At 56.5% G+C, this 9,406-nt stretch overlaps 1 protein-coding gene across 5 annotated transcripts in view; it reads right to left on the reverse strand.

The window, feature by feature from the left end:
• Positions 1-576: 576 nt before the first annotated feature.
• FOXP4 (forkhead box P4) overlaps positions 577-9,406 on the reverse strand; it is a 52,881-nt gene continuing 44,051 nt past the window's right edge. For all 5 annotated transcript variants that reach the window (XM_017878285.1, XM_017878283.1, XM_017878287.1 and 2 more), the window contains exons 14-17: positions 6,509-6,630; positions 4,258-4,324; positions 3,553-3,722; positions 577-2,419 (exon numbers count right to left, since the gene is read on the reverse strand). In XM_017878285.1, the coding sequence (XP_017733774.1) occupies positions 2,272-2,419; positions 3,553-3,722; positions 4,258-4,324; positions 6,509-6,630 (507 nt within the window). In that variant the 3' untranslated portion in view covers positions 577-2,271. The remainder of the gene's footprint in view (positions 2,420-3,552; positions 3,723-4,257; positions 4,325-6,508; positions 6,631-9,406) is intronic.

The following is a 9,406-nucleotide window of genomic DNA, read 5'->3' on the forward strand; positions in this document are numbered from 1 at the left end:
CCATCTTTGGCTTAACAGCTTGGCCCTCGGCCTCTTTCCTTGCGGTCTATCCAGGGTCCCCTTTGTATAGGTTGAATGATCCCGTTTCCGCCATGAGCCCTCTATGACTATGACAACTATGGTCACCGCAATGTGCCACGTGGATGTACATGCACACTAATGGTCCTGCTTCAGGGTGCCACTGCCACACCTGGGCACGACTACACACACACACCTATCCAGGCAGCCCCCTCGAAGACATGGACAATGGGCCCAGAAGGACACCTGGGCATGGGGGTGGACGTCTCCAGAGCTGGTGACACAGGTAAAGAAATCCTGCGGCAGTAGTCCTCTCCATCCCTGCAGCAAATCAGCTGCCTTGCTTCAACACTCTGGCAAGAACTTGGATTTCAAACTAGTGAAAGAACTAGGGCAAAGGATTGGGACTCCCCTGTATGGCTACTCATTCCATTCACTCACAGAAACCACCACCACAGCGACCCTCACATTGCAGCTGCTCTGCCCAGGCTCCCCCAGCAGAGCGATCTTTCAGCTTTAAGGCTCCTCCCCTCCCGCATCTTGGCGACAGACACAGGGCCCGGTGAATAGAGGACGTTTAATATTTCTGTGCTGGTCAAACGGAACACAGGTGGGGAATACATGGGGAGGGGGCAGAGGGCCCCCTGCCTCTCAGGAGGGGTGGCTTGTGAGGGGTGTATGTGGGGGATTCTTGGGAAATATCCAAGGAGTCTTCTCAGTAAAGGGGCCAGGCTAGGGGTGTTATGAGCATCCGATACACCCAGTCCTTGGCCTTGAGTTGGGGTCCCCCATAGGGGGTCTGTGGAGAGTCTCACTTTTTTCCAGCTCTTTTGCTGGAATCCACACTCCCAGCACAACGAGTGACTTGGTCCTAGAGAGGGGTCTGGAGAGCCCCCAGGAAGCAGCCCAGGGTCGGGGAGGAGGGCTCCCGTGCCCACTCCCGAGAGGGTGAGAACCCGCTTCCTCCCCTCCTTTCTCCTTCCCCCAGGCTGGGCAGGAACAGAGGGGAGGGGAGCAGGGCCCTGCCTCCACTGAGCCCCAGGGTCCTCGGGGTAGATGGAGGAGGGGTGGAGAGAGAGGGTCTTGGCCACCAACAGACACTGTAAACTTTGGTTTAAAACAATAACTTAAGTGGAGGGAGGGCTTCCAGCCTGGGGCCGAGGTGGGAGACTGGGAGGGCAGGTGCTGGGGAGGCGACAAAGGAAAAGCCAACAAGAAGTTTTGGTTTTGCTTCCGGCATAAGAAAGGTCTTTGGTCATCCGTTTAACTGGGGCAGGTGGAGGGGCGGGGGTGGGAGGCGGGCAGGGCAGGGGAGCTGAGGGCGACTGCAGAGGAAGGGGAGCTGAGGGAGGGTGACAGGACTGCAGAGAGGCCTGTAGGCTGGATGTGGGTGTGGAGCAGGGGTCCAGCCTGGCCTTCTCCTGGGCTCCCAGCCCAGGCCCTGCCTCTGGTCTCAGGGGGAGCTTGGCTCCACCTGCAGAAGCGCACCTGGCACAGACCTCTGTGGGTGAGGCGGTACCAGGCCTCTTCCTATGGGGCGGCTGGAGGAGCCCCAGCAAACAGGGGTGGGGTGAAGGCCTGGCTCAGCGTGGTTCTGTCTCAGGTTGGGGGCGGGGCTGGAGCCAGGTGGGCCTGCTCACACGGACCCCCACAGGGCACACACAGTCCCACCCCAGCAGCAGGGGGGGCTGTTTCTTCTGGGGATGGTCTGGAACTTCAGTTCCTCGACCCAGACCACGGCAGGGTGGGAGCTGGGGGTGGAGAGTTCTTTCTTCACAGTACGGAAAAGAAGGCGGAAGGGAGCACGAGTTAGGAAAGTGGGGGCCTCTGGCCAGAAAACACGGCCAGAGCCAGGTGCCAGGGGGCCCTGGGTTTGACAGGGTGGCTAAGCCCCGCCTGCGGGTCTCCATGGTGCTGAGGGGCCCTGTGGGGAGAGCTGGTGGGGGAGGAGGGCCCTGCTGCTGGTGGTGGTTGGGGGGAGGCGGTTTCAGATGTGGGGAGGGTCTGAGGAGGGGTCTGAACCCTCCGTGTCCTCTACTGGTCCCAGACCAGGGCTGTGTCCCTGGGGGTGGGGACTGTCCCTGCTCCCATGTGTTTTTGTCAGGTCACACTGGGAGCTGCTGGCCTGGGCCTCCCCCATCTGAGTCCTGGACTTGCCTTGAGGCTCGGGAGGGGCTGTGGAGTGAGGGGAGATGGGGCCTGGATTCTGGAAAGGAGGGGTCTCACCCCAGCCCTGTCGGTCCCTACAGGCCCTTAGGACAGTTCTTCTCCTGGCAGCTCCTCCTCCAGGTCTCTGTCTTCTGGAGGCCCCGAGGCGCTGGGGTTAGGGGCACCCAGGGGAGGCCCCGGCTGCCTGTCTTCCTCCGCCTCTGCTGGCTCCTCCTTCACGTGCACCTGGTGGCTGAGGCAAAAGTATGGCATGGGCACCCGGTGGCTGTCCTCTGATCCCCTCTGCCCCCTGCCCCCCAAACGCACCCACAACTCTGGAGCACAGTGGGGTGCTGACAGCCCCCTCCCCAGGATCGCATCAGCCCTAGGGCTCTCTTCAAAAAAAGCCAGTGCTGGGGCAGAGACTGCTCTGGGTTGGGGAGGAAAGAAGAGGGGAGCAGAGGGGAGATGAGCGAATGAAGGAAGGAGAAGAAAGAGAGAAGAGACGCCAGGCGAGGTGGCTCACAATGTAATCCCAGCATTTTGGGAGGGCGAGGCTGGTGGATCACCTGAAATCAGGAGTTCGAGACCAGCCTGGCCAGCATGGTGAAACCCCATCTCTACTAAATACAAAAAAATCAGTCGGGCGTGGTGGTGCGTGCCTGTAATCCTAGCTACTTGGGAGGCTGAGGCAGGAGAATCACTTGAACCCAGGAGGCAGAGACTGCAGGGAGCCAAGATCTTGCCATTGCACTACAGCCTGGGTGACAGAGCGAGACTCCATCTTAAAAAAAAAAAAAGAGAGAAGAGAGGAGGAGGAAAAATAAGAAAGGAAGACTATATTGGCCAGGCACGGTGGCTCAAGCCTGTAATCCCAGCACTTTGGGAGGCCGAGACGGGTGGATCACGAGGTCAGGAGATCGAGACCATCCTGGCTAACACGGTGAAACCCCGTCTCTACTAAAAAATACAAAAAACTAGCCAGGCGTGGTGGTGGGCGCCTGTAGTCCCAGCTGCTCGGGAGGCTTGAGGCAGGAGAATGGCGTGAACCCGGGAGGCGGAGCTTGTAGTGAGCCGAGATCCGGCCACTGCACTCTAGCCTGGGCGACAGAGTAAGACTCCGTCTCAAAAAAAAAAAAAAAAAAAAAAAGGAAGAAAAGAGGGGAAGAGAAGGCAGGGAGGTAGGGAGAGGGGGTAAGAAGAATAGGCAGGTGGGACATGGGAGGGCTGAGAGGGTTGATGAGGGAAGGAAGAGAGAAGCCACTTGTTCTGGGGAGAGGCGTGCTGGGGGTGGGATGGGGAACCCCACCCAGAGTGGGGGATGATGCCTCCTCCCTGGTGCTTGAGGGGCACTGGGGTGGGTGGGGGTCCATGCTGTGTGCTCACCTGTACTGGGGTGGGGAGAGGCGAGGAGGGCTGCTGCTGCCATTGCTGGGCAGCGGCTCCACGGGGGCACCCACGTCATCGTGGCTGAGGGGCAGGAGGCTGCTGGCGGAGCCAGGGTTCAGCATGCCAGGGCTGTTGAGGAGGGGGAAGCTGCTCTCGGCCAGGGCGGCCTGGAGGGGCACAGGGTTGGGCCTCGTCAATAGCTCCACAGGACAGGGCACACTCAGTCAAGTGCTGTGCCTTCCCCATCTGCTAGAGAGCCACCTGTGTGTCTGCTACTGGCCCCCTGGGTGGGCAGGTCTGGGCAACCCCACGCCCCAACTCAGCCTTTGAATGTAGCACCCCTCCCCCATGGCTGGAACTCTGACCCCCAACGTCCTACCTCCCAGCTTTCCTGGAACCTGGGCCTGGCTTATCCCCTCTCCCAGGGGACAGAAAATCCCCAGACTGACAAACCAGGAAAGGGGATGCTATGGGTATGCCATCCTCCCAGCTGCCTGCCTTGTCTGAACCCAGCCTTGAAAGCAGAGGTGGAGACTGGCCCCAAGCTGGGGTGGGGCAGAGAGGTGGGGTCTTGGAGAGTTTGGGTCTTCACCCTCTTTCCCTCCTCTGGTGAGTCCTCTGCAGGGGAGGATGAGGGTCTCTTGTATGAGAAAGCAAGGGGGCGGGAGGTAGAGGTGAGTGGGTGGGCTCTGGGCCGGTCACCTGGTAGCTGGCATTAAGTGCTCCATAGCTGAGGCCCGAGATCATGTTCTTCACCAGGGTGGGGCTCCTGGAGGACAGAGAAGGCCATCTTTGGCTCACTCATTCACTTAGCTCTTCATGCGCATCTCTTTACTCTCACTAAGTCAAGGCCTGTGCTGGAAATGGGTCCCATTCCCTATTCCGGGAGGCCAGAGCGGATCAGCCACTGTCTTGGAGCTGTGTGTGTGCTTGGTCTGATTCGGTCCTCACACTGAACTGGCCCTCGAGGAGCAGCCCCTTCACAGGTGGGTGCAGGGGGCTTGGTTCAGGGACCTGTCCAGGTCTCGGAGCTGGGAAGTGGGAACTGGCATCCCCCCAATGTCTGCCTTCACAGCATGCTGCCCCCCACCCGTTTTCTCTCTCCAGTCTAGATTTTCCAGTGTTTGGCAAGGTCCGATCTATAGCCTCTACTAGTAGTTACACACCTATTCTGCCCACACTGTCTTGCCATCCTAGATTCTGGGACATGTCAGACATATGCTCAGCCTGTTCCCACATGCTCCATACAGAAGGCTTCTCTGCACAGGAAGGTGCTTGGGAGTTGGGACAGGAGAAGCAGTGGCTGAGGGCTGTCCCTCTTCCAGTGATGACACCATCACAGAGCTCTCATAGGGCCTAAGGAAGCGGCCAAAGGTCACCAAACTGGTGAAAGCAGAGGTGCAAGTGCAGCCAGGTCTTCTGATGTAAGTCAGTAATGAGACATGCCAACACCCGGCCTGGAGACTGGCCCCGGGCATTCACCAGGGCATGGCTTCCCTCCACTCTCCACGCTCCCACACTGCCTGGGGTGCAAAGGCTCCTGCCTGGAGAGCAGGTTATCTTTGAGGGGAGCAGACACCCCACACCTCAGAGACATCCATCTAACTTGCTCTCCTTACCCAACAGCTTTGGCCCAAGGGGCACAGCAAGCTGGTGGCTGGGGTGGGGGTATCTGGGGTGGGGAGAAGGCCACTGCTGCTACGTGGAAGCCAAAAGGGAGGTCCTGACCCTGTCCCAGGCTCCTCAGTTTCCGTTTAAACTGCCAGGTGGAGGCCAGGTGCCATAGCTCATGCCTGTAATCCCAGCATTTTGGGAGGCCGGTGCGGGCAGATCACCTGAAGTCAGGAGTTCGAGATTAGCCTGGTCAACATGGTGAAACCCTGTCTCTACCAAAAATACAAAACTTAGCTGGGTGTGCTGGTGCATGCCTGTAATTCCACCTTCTCGGGAGGCCAAAGCAGGAGAACCGCTTGAACCTAGGAGGTGGAGGTTACAGTGAGCCAAAATCGTGCCACTGCACTTCACCCTGGGCAACAGAGCAAGACTCCCTCTCAAAAAAATACTAGGCCGGGTGCGCTGGTGCACGCCTGTAATCCTAGCACTTTGGGAGGCCAAGGCAGGTGGATCACCTGAGGTTGGGAATTCGAGACCAGCCTGACCAACGTGGTGAAACCACATTTCTACTAAATACAAAAAAATTAGCCAGGCATGGTGGTGGACACCTGTAATCCCAGCTACTCGAAAGGCTGGGGCAGGAGAATCACTTGAACCTGGGAGGTGGAGGTTCCAGTGAGCTGAGATCGCTCCATTGCACTCTAGCCTGGGCAACAAGAGTGAAACTCCTTCTCAAAAAATAAATAAATAAATAAATAAATAAAATAATAAATAAAAAAATAGCCAGGTGGTGAAGCCGAGCACAAAAGACTAGGAGGGCAGAGACCTGGTCCTGGAACCAGCTCTACCACAAATCTGCTCTGGGGCCTCCTGCCAGTCCCTGGCCCTCACTGGCCCTCCTCTGCCGTAAGATGAATTGGTGGGGTCCCGGGACCTCAGAGGTCTAGTCATCCTGATAAGCTGAGAAAGCGGGTGTCTTGGGGGTGGCAGCCCCTCACCCATGGCCCGTTGGCCAGCATCTGCCTGTGTGTCAGCTCTAGCCAGGGCTACTTGAGGCCCCTGTCTCTCTTTGCTACCAGGCCTCCCTTTTGGCCCCTTCCCTCAGTCAGAACGAGGACAGAAGAGGACATAAATGTCTGCCTTCTGATTATCCATCACGTTCAGATTCCAGTCCCCTGTCCCCAAGCACTAGTTTCCTCTGCTCCTTTCTCCCCACACCCCTTCCCCCAGCCAGGAAGGATCTGGTGCACATGGGTACCCTGGAGAGGCAGGGGGGTGGGGGTGAGCTGGCTTCTGCCCCCTGGGCAGGTACACCCCACCCAGCTCTGGACGCACGTACCCTGTCATCTTTGGCGGTCTCCGCTTCTGATACTCCCGCTCATCCACAGTCCACACGGCACCCTTGACATTCTCCACGCGGACGAAGCACTTGTGCAGGCTGAGGTTGTGGCGCACGGCATTCTGTGGGTGCAGTGAAGAGGAGCTCAGAGGCGGTTTGCTTGGCCAAGCACAAACAGGACAGTCTTCATCCCATCCCATGTCCCACGCAGCAGTGACCCACCTTCCCCAGCTCAGGGATGAGCAGGGGAGGGGGGTGGGCTGGAAGGAGACCCCACCAAAGGGAAGGCGGGCCCCTACCCTTTCCATAGAGCCAGGGGCTCCCAGCCTCTTCACCATGGATGACCCATTTTATTAGCTGCCTCCTCTCTCCCTGCCGCATCTTGGAAAGTTCTGTCTACTAACTAAATGCTATTTAGTTAGTAATAATCTGTTTCATCATCTTTATTAATCAAAGACACATGTAATTGTTACTCAGGGCTTTGGATCAGCAGCAGATCACATTCGGGCCCCAGCATCTCTGCAAGCCCAGGATGCTTTATCTCAGGTGCATGCAGAATTTCCACTAAGCTTTTAAAAGTTTGGGAAAGAATTCACAAAACCTCACTGCCACCTCCACTGACCCACAGGAGCCTGGGAGCCATGCTTTGAGCTGTGGCTCAGAACAGGCAGCTTATATTTTGAGAGCATAAGGTATACAGTAGAGGCCTCATACATACTTGTTGAAATAAACAGGGAGAGAGGAGAGTGTGGGTTGACAGCTGAGAGGCAGAAAGTGGAGAGAAAGAAGATAAGTCACCTTGTCCGTCTCACCTCCTCCTGGAAGGATAACTTCAAGAATTGAGGTCATCTGGTTTGTAGGACGCTTGGGTGAGGGCGGGGTGCTTGGCCCAATTCCCCCCTTCATCGCCATGGGAGCCCGGACTAGGGCCCTAGTCTGCCCCGCCTCATTGTGTCCCTCAGTCCTGTCCCTGCACCCTCCTCTCTCATCTGCACTGCCCGCATCGAGAGCTCCCGGTTATCACCATCCCTGCCTGCATCCCTGTCCCTGTTACCTGTCCTCCCTTAGCCTCCCCCGCCTCGTCCCCATCCTTGTCTCCTCTTTACATTTCTAAACGGGGAAGAAAGCGGGTAGGGCAGGCAGCCCGTGCCCCTGGAGATCCCCTCTCCCTCTCTCCCTTCCAACTCTTGCCACTTGCAACTGGCCCGATTTCATTACCAATTTTAATTTGCCTCTAATTAAATCCTGTGTATTTTTCCGACTCGCTTGCTAATCCACGAGGGAGGCGGGCGGCTGGAGTGGAATCTCTTGGAGCGATAATTACAAAGGGCCTAATCACGCCGGGGCTCCTGCCTCGGAATAAATTTGCCCGCATTACGGGGCTCCGATCCTCCGCTTTGCAAATGAGAATGACCCCAATTTCCGAGGATGGCCTCACCGGGGCTTTTTTCCCTCATTTCGAAGCCTGATTCGTGATGAGAGACTAATTCGTTACGCTGAAACATTAACGGCAATTTAAGGGGTCTGGTGGGGGCTGCGTAAACAAAAGGATGGGCCCACAACACGGGCCTTGGGAGGGGATGGACACAGGGAGGGCCAGCAAGGACCATCAGCTTGGCAGATGGCAGCTCTGTCCCTGGATGAACGGCAGCTGGCTGGGCCCGCACCATGCCGGCTCCCAACCCTTCTGCCCTGGTCTGAGGTGGAAAGTATCTCAGGGTGGGAGCCAGCAAAGGTGAAGAAGGGAAAGAAGGAAGCACAAATAATGTGGGAGAGGAAGAGAGATGACCTGAGGGGCTGAGAAATGAGTGGAAAGTAGAGGTAGAAGGGAAGCACAGTTGGGTGTAGACTGCGTATTTCCAAAGTAACATGAATGAATTTGGTTGAAAAAAAACCAGAAGGTCAAAGTGGACCTCAAGTTGGATGGATTCTGTTGTGCCATGAGGAAGGCTCAGGCAGTTTCCTCAAGCAACAAAGGCAGCAGCAGAGTACTGCTAACAGGGAAAGTCACCACCACTTTCCCCAGCCCAGATGCTTCTTACTGGACCCTAGACTAGGTGAGGGGAGATGGGGGTGAAGAACTAGGAGGGGAGGGAGAAACACACCACAGAGATGTCAAAGGCTGGACTGGGCAAGGGTGGCAGGGTTAGAATATTGGGGGGTGGCTTCAGGATGGTCACTGAGTGGTTTAAGGAAGTCACCGAATCTGACCTCAAGAGAAGAAAGAATTAATTGCAGCAGGGCATAACAGGTAAGACAGAAGGAAGGAAGGAAAGTGGCTTCGCAGTACTTTGCCCCCAAAAAGGAGGCTGTCTTATGGAAAGGAGGCTCTATATTGCTACCCCTAAAGGCAAAGGATTAATATGCATTATTCAACATTAGGTAATAATTATAATGATCCCTTACATTTGTAGGGCTCTATCATTTATAAAAATCTAGTATCTGAACTGACTTGGAGGTTGGAGACTGGACCAGGTGGTCCCAAGCAAGCCCTGCTGGCTCAGAAAGAGGGCAGGAATGTGGTTGGCAGAAAATGACATCACTCACAGCCAATGAGAGCAGCTGTCCCAGCCTCTCAGCTTCTCTCCCAAGCTTTGGGAATTGGGTATGGGGATATGAAAGTCATGATGCAGTCCCTTCGGCTGCATTTAGCATACTCCCAGGGCAAAGGTAGGCAGGCACTGTGCAGACCCCACCAAGTCCTGGGCGCTGGTGGGGAGGAGGGGCTCAGTGACACTTGTTGAAACCTAGTGGGATTGGGGGAGGTAGCCCGTTTAACTGCAGTTTCTTCGGTGGCCAGCAGGGGAACTCAGGAGCCAGGGATCCAATTAAGGTTCTGAGATAGAGTCCTTCCCCGCCTCTAAGCTTCCCTGCAGGGGCCAACACTCTCTCCTCCTT

The sequence above is a fragment of the Rhinopithecus bieti genome, unplaced genomic scaffold, assembly GCF_001698545.2.
Source record: "Rhinopithecus bieti isolate Rb0 unplaced genomic scaffold, ASM169854v2 scaffold_9981, whole genome shotgun sequence".
Taxonomy (NCBI): domain Eukaryota; kingdom Metazoa; phylum Chordata; class Mammalia; order Primates; family Cercopithecidae; genus Rhinopithecus; species Rhinopithecus bieti.